The sequence below is a fragment of the Alternaria postmessia genome (genome assembly GCF_024291825.1).
Source record: "Alternaria postmessia strain BMP 2775 chromosome Unknown scaffold_1, whole genome shotgun sequence".
Lineage (NCBI taxonomy): Eukaryota > Fungi > Ascomycota > Dothideomycetes > Pleosporales > Pleosporaceae > Alternaria > Alternaria postmessia.
The window spans coordinates 684,269-700,872 of NW_026260074.1; the positions used below are offsets into that span (position 1 = coordinate 684,269).

General features: G+C 52.8%; 6 protein-coding genes across 6 annotated transcripts; 3 read left to right on the forward strand and 3 right to left on the reverse strand.

The window, feature by feature from the left end:
* Positions 1–10: 10 nt before the first annotated feature.
* J4E82_000242 (uncharacterized protein) lies at positions 11–4,936 on the reverse strand (the record flags this gene model as incomplete). The annotated part of the gene is made up of 4 exons (XM_051726564.1): positions 11–324; positions 376–4,192; positions 4,254–4,692; positions 4,860–4,936. The coding sequence occupies 4 exons, from the start codon at positions 4,934–4,936 to the stop codon at positions 11–13; spliced, it is 4,647 nt and encodes a 1,548-aa protein (XP_051593746.1).
* Positions 4,937–6,201: 1,265 nt separating this feature from the next.
* On the forward strand, positions 6,202–7,029 carry J4E82_000243 (uncharacterized protein; the record flags this gene model as incomplete). Its single annotated transcript, XM_051726565.1, has 1 exon — positions 6,202–7,029. One exon carries the CDS (start codon positions 6,202–6,204, stop codon positions 7,027–7,029), a length of 828 nt encoding a protein of 275 aa, XP_051593747.1.
* A 1,781-nt stretch (positions 7,030–8,810) lies between these two features.
* On the forward strand, positions 8,811–10,201 carry J4E82_000244 (uncharacterized protein; the record flags this gene model as incomplete). Its single annotated transcript, XM_051726566.1, has 2 exons — positions 8,811–8,968; positions 9,022–10,201. The coding sequence occupies 2 exons, from the start codon at positions 8,811–8,813 to the stop codon at positions 10,199–10,201; spliced, it is 1,338 nt and encodes a 445-aa protein (XP_051593748.1).
* A 348-nt stretch (positions 10,202–10,549) lies between these two features.
* TVP38 (Tlg2-vesicle protein) lies at positions 10,550–11,724 on the reverse strand (the record flags this gene model as incomplete). The annotated part of the gene is made up of 4 exons (XM_051726567.1): positions 10,550–11,142; positions 11,198–11,384; positions 11,445–11,518; positions 11,577–11,724. 4 exons carry the CDS (start codon positions 11,722–11,724, stop codon positions 10,550–10,552), a joined length of 1,002 nt encoding a protein of 333 aa, XP_051593749.1.
* A 1,182-nt stretch (positions 11,725–12,906) lies between these two features.
* Positions 12,907–13,288, reverse strand: J4E82_000246 (uncharacterized protein; the record flags this gene model as incomplete). The annotated part of the gene is made up of 3 exons (XM_051726568.1): positions 12,907–12,947; positions 12,997–13,044; positions 13,108–13,288. The coding sequence occupies 3 exons, from the start codon at positions 13,286–13,288 to the stop codon at positions 12,907–12,909; spliced, it is 270 nt and encodes an 89-aa protein (XP_051593750.1).
* A 1,225-nt stretch (positions 13,289–14,513) lies between these two features.
* J4E82_000247 (uncharacterized protein) lies at positions 14,514–15,699 on the forward strand (the record flags this gene model as incomplete). The annotated part of the gene is made up of 3 exons (XM_051726569.1): positions 14,514–14,573; positions 14,659–15,075; positions 15,274–15,699. The coding sequence occupies 3 exons, from the start codon at positions 14,514–14,516 to the stop codon at positions 15,697–15,699; spliced, it is 903 nt and encodes a 300-aa protein (XP_051593751.1).
* Between the last annotated feature and the right edge of the window lie 905 nt (positions 15,700–16,604).

The window sequence follows — 16,604 nt, forward strand, 5'->3', positions numbered from 1 at the left end:
CGTAACGAATCTACCGCTTGGTCTTCTTCTTGGCAGCAACCACCTTGAAATTACTTGAGTCGAGAGGTGCCTGTTGTTGTGTCTGGGTAGTGCTGGCACCACCCTTCTTAGCGACTTCGGACCAACCGCTGCCTGCGGCCTTGTTCTCAGCAGGAGATGCAGTGTTCCGTTCGTCAATGATGCCCTTGTCTGCTAGCTTGCGGCGGCGGAGGAACTCTTCGGCGAAATGGCGCGAATCGAGAGTATTGGAGGCGGAATGCACGGATTCAGTGATGAGCTCAGCGTCTGCCGGGAAGCTAAGAAGGGAGGAGACAAAGTCCTCAGCTGTTGGACAGTTAGTGTTTTGTACAAAGAATCACAACAAATAATACTCACCATTGATACCCTTGTTGAGATCATGACGAAGCTCGTTAACAGCCCACTTTCGGAACTCTTCTTCGGCGTTGAGCTTCCCAGACTGTCCTCCCATTGTTGCACTACGAGTTACAGTAGGCTTCTTGGCCAGCGATGGTACTATAGTCGAGCTAGTCGAGCGGACTGCACCGGGTACAGGAGTAGTGGTGCCACCTGGCGTCTTTACTTTGCCACTCGCGCCAACAGTAGTCCATGCAGTGCTTCCAGCAGGCATAGCAGCAGCTAGCGTAGGTGTACTCTTGCTAGCCAGATCAGCATATCGCTTGCCAGCCGATGGAGCTGGAACGGCGGCACCAAAGGCATTGGCCGCAGCAACAGCCTGTGCAGTAGCACGTTGCTTTCGAGCCTCCTCTTCTTTCTGAATCTGCTGTAGTGTCTTCTTGGAACTGGGTGTTGGTTGTGCGGCGACTTTAGTAGCGGCAGGCTTGATCCAGACGGAAGCATTGGCCGTGCTAGGGGTGACAGGCGAGGCACCACTGGCCCAGGTGGAGCTCGAAGGCAAGCCAGGCTGAACTGCAGGTGACTGGTTTTGGGCTTGCATCTCCTTCTCGAAGGCTTCGCGACGAGCTGCGGCTGCAGCTGCCTCACGCTCTGCAGCTTTCTTGGCCTCCATCTCTTGAATCTCCCTTAAGGAAGGTCCGTGAGATGCGTTGACTGGCTCTTTGGCCCAAGGAGCAATGGACACACTAGGGGTATCAGCGGCAGGAGTCGCCGCACCTGAACGAGACTCAGTGTTGAGGTTTTCAGCGACGATAGGCTTTCTTTGAGCAGCTGGAGCAGGAAGTGGAGACTGGGATGGCGGAGGTGGGAACGGGAAGATCGCAGGCTCGACCTTGTTCCATGCAGCTGCTGGTTGAGGGGAGTGCTTAGCAGAAGCAGCCTTCTGAACTTGTTCAGTGAGGGACAGCGTCTCCTGACCAGCAGATGGTCCTTCGTTCTGATGCTCTGACTGATGATCCTGTCCTTCGTGTTCCTCGGGGGAAGCAGGCTCAGATTGTTCCTGCGATGGCTGAGCATTTGAAGTAGGCGGCTTTCCTATGACGCCTTCTGGTGGAGGGGCGGCATTGGACGATTGCTCCATGTCTGTCTGGACTCGCAAGTCTTGGAATTCCGCAAAACGCTCAGCGAAGTTCCGCGCGTTTTGCATGTCTTCAGGGCCACCAGGGCGAATCGTGGCGTCATGCTCAGCCTGCTCGCGCTTGAGACGAGCGCGGTCGCCAATCACGGAGGCCATGTATTGTGCGTGAGCATCGGAATCTTGCTGTTGTCCAAAAGCGAATGGAGGCTGGTTGTTACGTCCCAGATTCAGACGGTCCATCATAGCAGGCATCTCCTGGTCTCTCCTGTTGCTCAGCATATCCATGCCGGGACCAATCGGACCCAAGCCTGGAACAGGACCGGGACCAACTCTGAAGGTGTTGTCCATGAGTCCCGGAACAGACGCTCCGGCCGCGGCACCTTGAGTAGGCGATGGCTGATATCCGCCTGGCGATGTGATACTGCCGAAACTTGGTTGACTGTGCAGACTGTGCGCGCTGGAGTGGTGGTTGAGCTGGTTTGGCAGCACTCCCATTTGGACTTGGCGGGCGAGCGCTTGTTGCTGCTGAGCTAAGTGCTCTTTCTGGCGAGCCATGAGGTATTGCTCCTCTTGCTTTCTACGCTCGAGAGCATTCTGTTGTTCGGCAGTAAGGGTTGTTCCAAAGCTGGGAAAGCTGTTGGCGAATGGGGGTTGAGCACCTGGAGCAGTGGCAGTGCTAGGACCAGCACCTGCCCAGGAATTACCTGGCTGAGACGTCGCAGGGCCATGCGGGATGCCGATCTGAGGGACCAAAAAGGGCTCACGAGAGTTACCAATACGGCGGATGAGCTGGGCGAGGGGTTCGTAATCAGGCTCTTCAGCCTTCTTCACCAGCAGCTCAGGCGAGAAGAAGCCAGCTTTGTACCAATCGTGCATCTCCAGACCAGAGAAAGGTCCTTGAACATTACCTGAGGGGTCACGGTAGATCCATCTCATCCTGTCAGGCATAACCATCATTCGCTGCTGAGGCACCGGAGGCTGACTGGAGGCTGGACTTCCAACACCTGGCGTGGATGGCTGTGCAGTCCTTGTCGGGTTAAGAGCAGCCATTGAGAGTGAAGTGGTAGCCATGTTCTGAGACTGTCCCGCCGAACCGTGGTCGTCATGGTGAGCATTGGAGAAGTCTTCAAAAAGATTACGGTTTGCGCGGAACGGGCTTTCTGTATCACGGGCTGGCGCCTGCCCCCCAAAGGCATTCCTTGCAAACGAGCCGGTCATGCTGTGTTGCCGGTCACCATGTGAGGAGTTGTCGTCGGCATGCACCCTGTTCGGATCATTGGATCGCATTTGTTCTTGCATGGAAGGCGGGAACAGAGAGCCAAGCCTGCTAGAGCGGCCTACAGTACCGTGTCCAAATAGCGAACTATTGCCTAGGCCAGCCAGAGAAGGCGACTGAGCCTCGCCAACGTTTCCGAAGGCATGGTCAAAGCCCCCCAGACCACCGCGTTCACGAGTCGGAGTGCCCATGGTGTGGTTCCCAGAAGGCCACGCTGCAGAACCTCCTAGACCAGGAAGGCCGCCAAGCCCAGGTAGGGTAGGGAATCCTCGGGCTGGTCCAACGCTAGAAGTCTGGCTGCGGTCACTTGCTGCAGTTTCGAATGGCGCAGACACCTTTCCGAGACCCCCAAGCCCACCGAACGCGTTATGGATGCTCGAGTGAACAGACTGGTCGATATGGAAGCTGCTCATGCCAGGGAAGTGTGCATTCTGGTCGCCGGAATCGTCCGAATCGTCATTATGCTGGTCTCGTGCGTGGTGTGGGCTTTGGTACGGATTCGTGTCCGTCGGGCTCATTGGCTCGTTACCCCGATGGGGTGACTGATCCGTAAAGTTGTTCCTGTTATACATGTCGCGAAGTCCAGTGTCGGCAGTAGTCATCCCAAATGCGGATAATCCAGAATCGTCGCGGTGGTCGGGGCGGTGGGGCGTTGCGAAATTGCCGAAGCCTTGTGGCCGGGGCGGGCTAACGTCTTCGCCGCGCAACGCAGCACTGCCAGTTGGATGGTCGTCTTCGGGGAACGGATCTGTATCGTTACTCATTGGTCTGTTGGTGCGAGTTTCCATCCACGAACTGCCTGTCTTTGAGGGCTCTGCCTCGCTTAGCCTGCCCAAGTTACTCATTGAAGCTTTCTCTTTCGGCCCGTTCCCAAAGTCTTCAATGCTCGGCTTGCCCATCAACCCTTTGAATCGACTCTCGCCACGTAGACTTCCGTAGCCAGGTTTCTTTTCTGACTGCGGCGCTGCAAAGCTTCCGAAAGCGCCAAAACCACCACCAGGAGTCGCGGACCACGGCGAAGCACTACCACCTGGGCTGAAAGGTGCTGTGGTTGCGCGCTTTGCAGAGCCAAAGCCACCAGCACTTTCAACCGTACCCTTGTCTTTTTCGCGCTCCTCCGCAGTGCGACCCTCTACAGGCTCCTTGTAATCTGTCCGACGGCGTACTAGAGCGGGTGGCGGAGTGACAGCGCTGCCTTCTTCGCGCGCGAATCGTGAGGTGGCGGGGGACGAGGGGAACGGATACGCTTCGCTGGTGTCGCGACGGCGGGCACCTGGACGCGCGGTTGTGGGCGAGGAAAGACCATATGGTGTGCCTGGACCCTGCGATACGGATGTCTTGCGTAGCGAAAGGCCTTCTTTGGGAGTGCCGTCCTTGTTCTGCGTGGGTGGTTTCAGCGGCGAATTGACAGACGAGTGGAAGACCTAAGCGAAGAAGCGCGCGTTAGTGTATGTTAGGAAGGTGTGGTGGGGTGTGAGTTCCTACCTCTTTCTCCTCGTCAGTCATGCCGGCCAGGCTGAGTGGCAATATGCTACCGTCTCTATCCCAGCACTGGTCGACCCCGCTCGGCGCCTCCCTCTCTCTGCCATGATCGTCCTTGCGACCCCAAGAAGCGCTCGAAGCACCATTTGTAGCGTGGGGCTCCCATCCTCCCATGTACAAATCGGACAGTCCGTCGTTGAGGTCGCTTGACGCTTGTTGTATCCGGAACAGCTGCGTCAGTTGGTCCCGCGAGTAGCGGCCCTCGAATGAGCTGCCATTGCGACCAGGCTGTGCGTGGGGAGGGACATATACGCCCGAGTTCGTCGACGGGTTCTGTGGCGCGGCAGGGTCTCGTGTAGATGAGTGGTTTGTCGAGCCGGAGAGGCTGGTCGCGTGTGAGGGTCGGCGGAATGTTTGCGTGGCACCGTTGGTACGTCGAGCCCTGTTTTCCGGGTAAGCGTCGGGCAGGAAGAGAATCATGGCGGTAGCGAGCGTTGTGATAAATAGGACAATAAAATCAAGTGCTGTGTCTAGCGACAAGGGATAACAATGTGCCGCATGTAGCTCGATAGTGGTGGGTACATGGGGCGCAGGCAAGGCAAGACTTACCAGTCAGCGCCGGAGTCTGGACGCGCTGGATTGGCATTGTTTCCTGCAGCTGCCGAAGCAAAAGAAGTAGGAGCCATTGTGTGGTGGTGTAGATGCGGATGCGGAAGTGGCTACGAGACGAAAGCGTGGTGTCGAGGCCAAAAGATTTAGTGTGGGGATTGTGGCAGGCGAGTGGTGGAGGCAGGTGCAGTCGAGATGATGTCAGGCTTGCAGCGATTTCGTGCTAGGCAGATCGGGGAGATGATGGCACAGTTCGTCGTGGGACACTTCGGTGGGAGATGTAGTCGTATTGCGGCGACAGAAGAAGAGCTTCAACCATGGCCGAACATTTGAGGTTGGCTGGAGCCGAGATGGATGCACGTGACTTGATCGTATTATGGGGACTTTTTCTTCAACGTCCCGCCACACCAATTGGAAACGACGCGTCCTGCGTCAACGCGTCGCGCCTGCCGATTTCAGGTGCAAATTAAGTAATGACGTCTTGTTCTGCTATCGCCTCCTCGCAGCCACTCCCAGAATGCCGTCGTTCATCCTCAAATCTCCAAGTCTCTCCACTGTACCACCCGGAAGGCACGACTCGACCCGTGTCCCCTTGTGAAGAAGGGGAAGGTGCGATGTGTCATCTACGCTGTGTCGCATCGCCGAGCATCCGTCGCAGCTTTCTTTCGAGCACAGCCCAACTCGACCCATATAACGAGCCTTAACGACTTATGCTCTCGGTATCTGCTGCCGTCCTGTCAAGGTTTGTCTGGTATCATGATTGCCCTGGACCCTTTGGTCGGTATCCTTATCCTATCAGCATCTTCCTACTAGTCTGTTCATCCGTATATGAACCCTGCACATGCTTTCATCCACCTCGTTCTGCTGGTAGATTTTATCCAGTAGGAGTACATGGCTGCAGTAGTGTGGTTTGCCCTTTCCTCCAAAACGAAGTGTTTGCTTCATCTCATTAGTGTATCACAGTGATACCATGATGCCAGTCACTGCTTGCCTTGTGTCATACAGGCTTACTACGACCGGAGAATCGCCTTGCCAGCGATGGCTATCATGCTGGCCCCGCCTACGCCTCCGGTATCTGCATCGACTTAGGTGCGTCCAACCATTCGTAGATCATCAACCCGTAAACATCTTGGACACTTTCCCCCATCTAGCGGCATGTTCGCTTTGGTACAAAGTCGACCACGCAGCACCTCCATGTCTTGGAGTTTCTTTTGCCCTCTCAGTAGCGCAAAGGGCACCAAATAATTTACACCATATTACTATACCTCGGCTGCTCACACCAATTCTATTCATCGCTCAAGATTGTCTCCCTACTTTGTGACCAACGGGACCTGAGTTTGCGATGGCGCGTTTGATGAGCTTCCCTACTTGCGGTTTCCGTCCGAACCGATGCTACGACGAATCCTGTGGTGGCGATAGCGACGGTTTTGGACGAGACACTAGGGATCAAAGGAGAATGTTTATCGAACTCCAAAGACAAGCATACATGTACAGGCTGCTTAACCAGTATTCGTCGCCTGGGGGCATAGGAAGGTCTCAACCACCCTTTTTGGATCATGTCAGACCGAGTCCCATGATGGGAAGCCACCCGCAGTTCGGTGTCCCATCACCTCTGGGTGTGAACATGGGTGGTAGTAGGTTAGGCGGCACGGGTGTTATGGGCTTTAGAATGGGCTTTGGCATGGGGTCAGGCATGAGACTGGGCACGAGAGTGAGTGGAGGCAGACGCAGAAGCACAGGGTGTTCAAGTCAGCCTCCTTTCTTAGGAGATTTGCAGATGGGCTATGGTCAGTCTTCGCCATTCGGTCTCGGCCAATCACCCCAATTACACCCAGTATTTACCAGCCGCCATCGACAGAACGACCAGCCATCATGGCCTCAAGCCCGTCGTGCTCCCTCCTCGACAAGCTTCTTTGGCGACGATGAGGATAATGAGAGCGGCTACGACTCCTCCACAATATATAACCACCCAAGATGGAGGAGTGTAGGCATTAGACAGCTTGGGCGGTCACCATACGAAGCTCGACCTAGGCCAAACTGGATGCATAATTACAACGATCGCTACGAGGAGTACGATGACGAGGATGATGAAGATTATGAAGAAGGAGGGGAAGACGAGAGTGATTTTGAAGATTATTACCCAGTGCGTCGACGACGGCCGAGGTATTAGCTACTTTTTACGAGCCTTGCTCTGCCACTGCTTGGGATCCTTGTCATCTCCCAACATCATCAAAGTGTATGGTATGGTCTTAAATTAAAAGCGAACGAGTTGTACCACAAAGCGCTTATATAACTATCGCAAATGCCATAGGCAGTCGCTACGCTACAAATTTGACGCACTGGTCGCAGACATCTCTTCAATACATCACCATCCACTAAAACCCTGGATTTTCGCCCACTGTACCAGTCAACAAAACTAGAAATCGATTTCATTTGCTCATACGGGAAATGGATTATAGGGCATGCCTGCTGATTACGAGCATCGTTCCACGGGTGTGCTCCTGATATTTCATGAACGGAGCGCCTTGTCATGAAGGTTTGCCAACGTTCTCAGCAGCAAACGCACACTACTAGGGTAAAGATGCGTAGTGTTTGCGCAACGTACGACGTGCGATTGTTTGGAACTATCGATTGCGCCCGGCTCTACTGGAACGTGAATGGCATTTTACTCCGTGGCCAATTGGACGCCTGGTATTTCCAGATTTCGGCACCCTTATATTCCAGGGCTGCGTTAGCTTTGATGAATGAACGAGGAAGGCAAACATCGAGACCCTTCTGAGTCAATGCGAATGAGTGCTTGAAGATCTTGAGATCACACTTCCAGTCGCAACAAAGGTACATGAAAGCTGAATGCTCGAGAGGTCATGGCAATCACCATGCTTGAAGTGATCGGTTTCCGCCGAAACATTCCTGTGTCATTATCGCACAGATCTCACCCTCACTTCAGGGTACATTGTCTCCATCGAGTTTTAAGAGACCATCCCCGACTACCTGAGAAGTGTTCAACTGTGCATCATGTGCATCCTCTTTCATTATGCTTATCAATGCCATCCGCCGCTATCGGAGACGTTGCTTCTGCCTTGCCGTCTCCACCTGTTTCTACCTAGTGAGGGAGAAAGGCAACTTCTAGACGAACCAAAAGACTCCGCGATCTGCCCACGATTGTGGGAGAAGAAGGTCTCATCTCCGCATTGCATTGAGTGCCTCGCGAGGCTGAGCAGGTGTGGAATGGCGCTACGCGAAAGCGAAAAAGAAAATACTTGACAACCCCAGCACCACAAGCTAGACCTGCAGCCAGGTGTTCTGGACAAGGCTTGATCGCCGTGTCTACAGATTCATTCAGCCAGTGGAAGGACGGGAAAACAGCCTCCAGATATGGCAAGCCTTAGACAAGCAACGCCACATCGTGAGGCTATCAATCTACCGCTGGAGATTAAGTTTGCGTCGCCTCAGATATCGCCTTGGAATACTACAACTAGGCAACTCGTTTTGATTATCAGCGCCAAGGTTCTGCATGCATGTCAGCCCGCATACATAAGCTTCCCCGCATAGCCATTCAAGCTTCGACCTCCTCTACCACTCACAAGCTTCCGGAGGACAAGTCTACGGCACGGCCCTTGGCTGCTGTAGCCAAGTCCTGACTACCTTTATCTTACCGGCTAATGCATGCTCCGCAACCACTGGAATCTCTGTTAGTGTTACACCATGCTATCAGTCTCGGAACATGGGCACGAAAGCAGAAAGACGCATGACTTTTGTAAGACAGCCCCGATGCATAATGGCTGAGCGTGGCAGTCTGGAACCTCGGGACTGCACAGATATGGTAGAAGGCTTTCTTACTATTTCTGCGAAGTAGTTGTCAGCATGAAATGCGCAAAGTACACGTATATAACAGATGATCGTGTAAAGCATTTATCCCTTCCGGTTCAGGGCATCGGTATACAATCTACAATGGCAGAGAAAAAAGTCGATCATACTACTGTCGCTCCCATCTCATCCGACGTCTCGATTGAAGACGTCGAGCCGCAGGGTTATGATGCTGTCGCTACAAAGAAGCTTCTTCGTAAACTCGACTGGCATCTCATACCGTTCATGTCGCTCATCTACCTGTCAGGTTCCCATTCCATCATCTACAGGAGATCCATCACTGACAGAGTTGCAGTCTGTGCTTCCTAGACCGCACCAACATTGGCAACGCTCGACTCGACCATCTCGAACAGGATTTGAAGCTGCACGGCCTACAGTACAATGACTGTCTCGCTGTCCTATTCCCGTTCTATATTGCTGCTGAGATACCGTCGAATATCATGATGAAGCGTACACGACCATCGATTTGGTTGACGTTCATCATGTTCTTCTGGTCACTGGCAATGATCTGTCAGGGCTTTGTGAAGAATTATTCCGGATTGATGGCTACCCGAGTCTTTCTGGGAGTATTTGAGGGTGGGCTGTTTCCAGGCGTGAACTACTATATTTCGCAGTGGTATGTCCGAGGCGAGTGTGGCTTTCGCATGGCTCTCTTCTTCTCAGCCGCAACGCTCGCCGGAGCCTTCGGTGGAGTGCTAGCCCGCGGTATCGCAGAAATGTCTGGCGTTGGGGGCAAAGCGGCTTGGGCTTGGATATTCATCTTGGAGGGCCTGCTCAGCATTCTCGTGTCAATGACAGCATACTGGTGCATATACGACTACCCGGCAACGGCCCGCTTCCTCACTCCGAAAGAGCGCACAGAGGTCGAACGCCGCCTACAACAAGATCACGGTCATCTTTCCAATGACTTTGATATGAAGTATGTCTACCAGGCCCTTTCCGACTGGAAAATTTACATCTTCATGCTTATATGCATGGCGGGATTTTGTCCCATCTATTCCTTCGCCCTCTTCCTCCCCACGATCATCAAAAACATGGGTTATACTGCCAACGACGCACAGCTCATGTCCGTCCCGCCTTATGTCTGCGCATGTTTCTTCACCATTGTCGCGAGCTGGTACGCTGATCGCGTGAAGAAACGTGGCATCTTCTTAATGGGGTTCCAACTTGTGGCTATCGCAGGCTTCGCCATGCTTGCCGCAACTGGCAAGCCCAGTGTCCAATATGCCGGAACGGTGCTTGCGGCTATTGGGATCTATCCCCAGATTCCACTGGGTATGGCGTGGAACAGCGGAAATATTGGAGGTAGTTTGAAGCGTGGGACAGGCATTGCCATGCAGGTAATGGGAGGTAACTGTGGAGGTATCATAGCGAGTTATGTCTACCTGTCGCGTGATGGACCAAGGTTTATTATTGGACACAGTATTCTGATCGGATTTGTCAGGCAAGTCATCGACACGACTGGATCGATCTAAAGTTGGTGTGCTGACGCATTGTAGTATGGCTTTTTTCCTGACATTTTTCATGTCAACATGGTGTCGATTGGAGAACGCGAGACGCGACAAGATTGCGCTCGAAGGCGGGACTCAGGAGTTGACCGAAGAGCAGAAGTTGCTGGAGCGAGAGCTTGCCGATAATGTGCCGTGGTTTCGATACACTACTTAGAGTGGGGTTAGTTATCGGAGGTGCTATTTATACTTCAGGCGGCTGCTAGCTCAAGCCTGACCTGGAGTATCATGTGGGTACCAGTCCCATGCGGGTCATAACATCATTATGCCATTAAGAATATAGTAGTCTAAATAACACCAAACCAAAACCTACACTCAAACCATCCTGGTCGGCTGCGTAGGTGCCATAGCCCACTCCGGAGGCTCCTCATCGTATCTTCTCTCCATCGGCCTGCTGACCTGAGTTGGTTGCATAGTCGACCATGCCACAGGCTCCTCATCGTACCGCGTATCAAACGCCCGTTCGACATTCGGCACCAGCTCCACAGCCTCCGCCTTCTTTACCCTTCGTAACTCTTGCTCCTCCAAAAGTGTCTTCTTCACTGTGCGCATCTTCATGTAAATCCAGACACCCATGGCAATAGTGATGATAAAAATAGCGCCGAACATGACCGTCTTGATCACGTCGTCGTTGCTCTCTTGTAGGAGCAACACACCTAGGTAAACGAGGAAGATCTGTTTGGGCAGAGAGAGGAAAGTAGCGACGACGAAATGCCAGAACTTGACGTCGCAGGTTGAGAAAACAGCGGTGGAGAAATGCGCTGGGATGGCGGAGAGACGAATGATAAGCACGATGAAGAAACCGCCGTCACGTGTTAGACGTGCCATAGCGCCATAATTCAAGTTCGTGCGCTCCAATTTCAGAGCCTTGGAGCGGAAGGCGTATTTGAAGGCGTACCATGTGCCAACTGAGGTGGATGTTAGTATGAATGCATATGGAATTGTGGATTTGGTGAGGCTTGCCTTCGCCGATGAATGTGCCTGCTGCAACAATCGCGAATCCAATCCATAGGCCATAGACAACACCACACAACAGCGCGATAATCTCATGACCGAACAAAGGAGGGAAAGAAATGACAATCAGGATAGCAATAGGAATTAGCCATCCTGCTGGCAAGTCTCGCACTTTCTCGGACCACGGCCGTAGTTTCTGCACAGACACCGTTAGCCACGTGTTCGTCGACACCAAAGCAAGACAGCGTAAACTTACCTCAACAACGGCGTCATGTTTGATCGTGATGATGACAGTCAAGATGCCAATGACGATGAACAGTATGTGCCATGCTGGATGCTGAGTCAGACATGAAAGCTCTGTTGTCATAGGGGCGGCTTGCGCTCTTACGGATGTACTTGGGGGCGAGGAAGAATCTTTTCCAATCGAATTTCTGGTATTCTGTTTCTTCCGGGGGACCTTGAGGCTTCTTTTTCTTAGGCGCGCCGTCCATCATACCCGACATTTCGATGTCGTTTTCGCGTTTGCGGAACCACATGGCGGATCCTACGAGTGTGCTGCCCTGCTCCCGCGGGGGATTTGCCGTGTTAAGAAACCAGGTTCGGGGGTGACTGCGCTCCCGGGGTCAATGCACAAAACGAACGTGAAAGTCGTGAGGATCCGTTATCGCAATCGCTCAACGACGTAAGGGACGCAAGTTGTGAGAAGGAACGCTGGGCAAAAGTAGGTTGGCGGTGCGTGGTGTTGGTGGCGCGCAGCTGAAGGTGGATAGGGGACTGATGTATCAAGCTTCGCGCCTTGAAACCGGCATAGCCACATCCGCGTAATTGAGCGTGGGCCAATGGCGACGCGCCGCGACGTTGCTATGTGAGACACTGGCGCGGGAGATCGGCGCTTGCACTGGTGCGAGTTTTAAAACCATTCACCAGTTTCGCCCTGTTTGCGCATCGTTTGCCATGGATCTGCACGCGAGATTTCAAGGCCTTGGAATCGTCTTCATGCGTCGCCGTTGGAAGTCCGATACCCGAAGCGCTCGGCAGATCTCAGGATGGCGGGTTCCTTGAGCTGGCTTCCCGTATAAAGTGGGCGGTGCATGCATGCGCCTCAGCCATCATCTGCCTTTCCCCGTGTTCGTCCGATGTCAGCTCAGATGAAAGGAAATGGAGATTATATTTAGGTAGCGTTGCTGATCACTATACAACCCCAACGTGGTTGACCGTTGGACAATGTGGAGATGGTGCGTCACTGTCTTATGTCACTCTGCGCTCACGATTCATAGTAACATGCTTCTTTGGGCATTTTTAACGCAAATGACTACAGGACAAGCGTGCAAGATGTACTGAGTGTGTATAAGAGAACCGATGGTCATTGCATCCTGGATACACATGGTCATAGCGGCTTAGTCAACAAATTTCAAATCTGCGTGGTTTCGCCGATGCGTTCTAATTGTATTCCAAATTCTCAAGATCCTAAATCACGTCCACACTCCAAACTCCATCACCATGCGATATGCAAACACCATTAGCGTGAACGGGAGGCGTATATTCATCTGTTCTCCTTCCCCTCACGTATCTTCCGCTCATTGCTTCAATCAGAGTGTCGCAATCATAGCGCTGCACCCTGTTCGCAACAGCGGCTTCGGTTTCGTCGTATCGTCGGTCTTTAATCACGTCGCATGCAAAGGACGCTCAAATGAGCGAAGAACGAACACAAAGTGCTTCTAGGATCGATCTATCTTTTTCGACATTTCGCTATTTCCCCCTATGTTGTGTTAGCTTTCGAAATGCATGAAGGCTAATGCTTGACTAACGCTTGACAATCTTCGCGGAGCGATGATACAGTATGAGTTCTGCATTATCTATCATGTCTGTCAGCTTGTATTCTGGTTCTTGACGCTCCTCTCACGTTGTTCGCGATGTACTCACATGGATATCGTAGGCTCCAGCGCCGAACTTGACTCTCAGAAGCATCGTCAACATATCTGGATCTATGTTTCGCCCAGAGATCGACTGGGCATCTTCGAAATCCACAACTTCATGGTCTTGCTCGACAAGCGAAGATAGCGCTGTCTCGGCAAGCGTGTTGATGACAGAAACCGTCATTGTTTTGTCTTTGCGTCGAACGAAAAACATACTCAAGAGAGTGGAAACTGAGAATGTGTCTCTCTCCTGGATTACATCATAGGCTTTAGTATCATGGAGGGCTCAACTTATATTTGAGATGGCAGGCCGAGGTTGCGCGCGTGCTATTACCCTCGAGTTCATAATATGGCTTTTGTATGGAAATGACGAGCTCAACAACTTCTATGGTCAGTTGAAAGGAGATGCTCAGAATCATAGCCAGGATTTAGAAACAGTTACAAAAAGCTTTTGGAACGAAGGGCAATTATGGCATTTTCGATGATGGCGACAAGCACGATGGCGGCCTCTTTCATCACAGTATTCTTTGACAACGTGGCGAAGAAGGAGACGCCGAGCACCTAACACCAATCAATTTCCCGATTGCTCGGAACGTCAAAGTCCCAAGCTGGTCTTGGATGGCCTACAAAGGCGGAACAGATTTCATAGATCCGCCTTTTCATTCTGCGAACTGGGAATATGACGAACTACAGCCGCCTTGGACCTGCGTTTCCCCGTCTACTACCCGGATTACACGGCCTGATAGTGAGGTAGCCATCACAGCCGTTGCCCGTAGTTTTGACGTGGCAGGCAGACAACAGTTTGAAGTTAAAATTGTCTATGACACGGAGAGACGGACGGCATCTGATGGCCAGCGGGCGCAATGTGTTGTCGTGGCGAAGGGTAAAGAGGGTCGAAGTGACAGAGAGAAAAGATATTACGTGTTACTTGTCACGCCCATTCAAGGCCTGACTAGCGAGGACTCGAGAGTGTACGAAAGGGTTGGTGTTGGGTTCATGCTCAGCAAGTTCATCTCATTGGACGGAGAGGGTATCAGAGGGAAGATAGTGTGAGAGGGATGACTCGCTTCATCTTGATCTGCTCGAACCGACGTATCATCATGATAGAGTAGCCGAGTAACGAAGCATGGTGTGATTCTAGTTGATGCAGAAAGTTTTCTACGAAGCACACGCTGCGCGAGCATGTCTCTGCAGGTCCCGACGCGCTATCACGTGGAACCACTCTCCGCCCCACCTTGGCTCGTGCGGACTGATGCCTGGAGGACGTCACAGCCAATGGCGGCAACGCATCCTCTAACAACATCGCGCGAGCCATGCCGCAATCGCATCAAGGGATGGCAGCTAAAGACTGCGCCTCCGGCACAATCACTTGATTTCTTCTTCCCTCTTCTCTCTGTTGCAGTATCACCATGGCCGAAACAGGAACACGGTCAAACGCGGAAGAGGTCGCGCACGATGACCTCTGCCCTGTAAGCATATCACGCAACCACGCGTGCCCCTGCTAACAGATAACAGATCTGCCAGCTACTCCTCTTTACGCCCGTCAAAACTCAGTGCAACCATCTGCTATGTGCGTCATGCATGGCACAGTGGTCCGACGCCTCCAATACAAATCGCATCGAACATTCAAGCTGGGACGTGAACCTCGCAGATTTCGACCCAAATTATGATCCCACGTATGACCTTGAAGCAAACTGTCCCATGTGCAGGACTCGCACCACTGCGGCCCCGGATAACGCGCTGGCGAGGCAGTTGGAACACAAGTATCCCGTCACATATGCCGAGAGACGGGTAGAGGAGGAAGAGGACAGGGGATCGCGCATCGGGCGTGATGGTTTTGAGGGTGTCATGATCCTCATAGGCAACAAGCACAGGCTTATCAGGAACCCCGGCGATGACAATGAGCACGACTGGACGTTTTTTGTGCGTACATCGAGACCGGACTTGATCAAGGAAGTACACATCCATCTGGTACGTTCCCGAGTCCTGTTCCAGTCAAGACAAGGCTCGGCATTCAATATCACGATGCCAAGGTCTCCCCGCACAGAGCGTCTAGTAAGCCCAAGGGGAGTTCGACAGGATCTCGGGAAGGATCAAACGGGCGCATGACTTGGAGACACTTGCGCATCGACCACTTTACCTATCACTGTAGCGCTGACAAATTTCTAGCACCCTACGTTTCGGCGAAACCACGTCATCCTCCGAAAGCCGCCTTATGAGTTCAAAGCTCGGGGCTGGGGAACCTTCGTCATTCGCACCGAGATCGTTCTAAAGCAACCATATAATTGGATCATCGATAACGCTGGCACCAGGCAACAGGCACTTGAGCTCGAGTGGGAACTTGACTTCGAAGGCAGAGGCAGACAGGGCCGCGTGCGAGCGAAGGTCAACAAAGCCAATGTGGAAGCCAGTCAGACCGGTCGTACTTTGCGGGCAAGGCGTCCACCCCCAGCTGACCCTGATCCGGATGAGGATGATGAATTAGACGACGACGACTATCAGGCAGCTGAGGACGACGAAGATGACGACGAAAGCTCATCGGACGAGGACTTTGAGGAAGGCACTAGTGACTACGTTGAGCCGTCCAGAAGATAGCAATCAGAGGCACCAGACAATCTCTAGCGCGGCCTTCGTTTCGACTATCAACTTATGTTTGTCTTTGTCTCAATTTAGCCAGCTCGGTGGCAACCCTCTTCTAGCAGTCCATCGGGGCTGCGTGTACATGTGCGCTGGGGTGAATCCACCAAGTGATTCAGATGTGCTGAAACTATGCAGGCCTCTACAAAATGCGGCTTGTTCATAATCGCCGGAACACCCGTCATGAGTAAGCGCGTGCAGTCACATGGGGAAACAGACATGTATCTCTGTCAGGGAGGATGTAGTCTTCTGGCCAAGCGTTGTTCGCTCGTTTCAGCACTTGCGCTGGCACAAATTTCCATTTCAAGAACTCGCAGGCCAACCGCAGGTATTGGCATGCTGCTGCAAGCAAGATACGCATTCCTTGGCAAGAGTAAGCACGATCGGAATTCAGATAGCGTTTGGCGAATACAAAGGTGTGCTCAGCCTGGACCGCAGCATCTTGCGAGACCGCAGACTGTCCGCTGAGCTTATCTGAAAGCTTGGCAGCGAATGCTGGTTCGGTCATCGTTGGCAAGCATCCTAGAAGATCGGCACAACTTACTGCCCCTGCACCGATCACACCGACAACGTGGTTCGCCTTACAGATTCGAGATACACAAAGTCGTGCCGCTCAACGCTGACCATGCAGCACATCTGCACGGCTCACGGCATACGACACTTCCCTACCAACAGCAAGCGACCTCCATGTCGTGCAGATTTAAGAATACCCTTCGGATTGTACCGCTTGTTCTGACATGCATGTGCGTCTATTCAGGCCTGCCCGTTGGTTCATGCCGCGGTTTCCGTCGTCTACGCCTCACTGGTGTTGTGTCTGGAAATGTGTGGTTACTACCCTGGCAGTTCCCCGGGCACACAAGTCT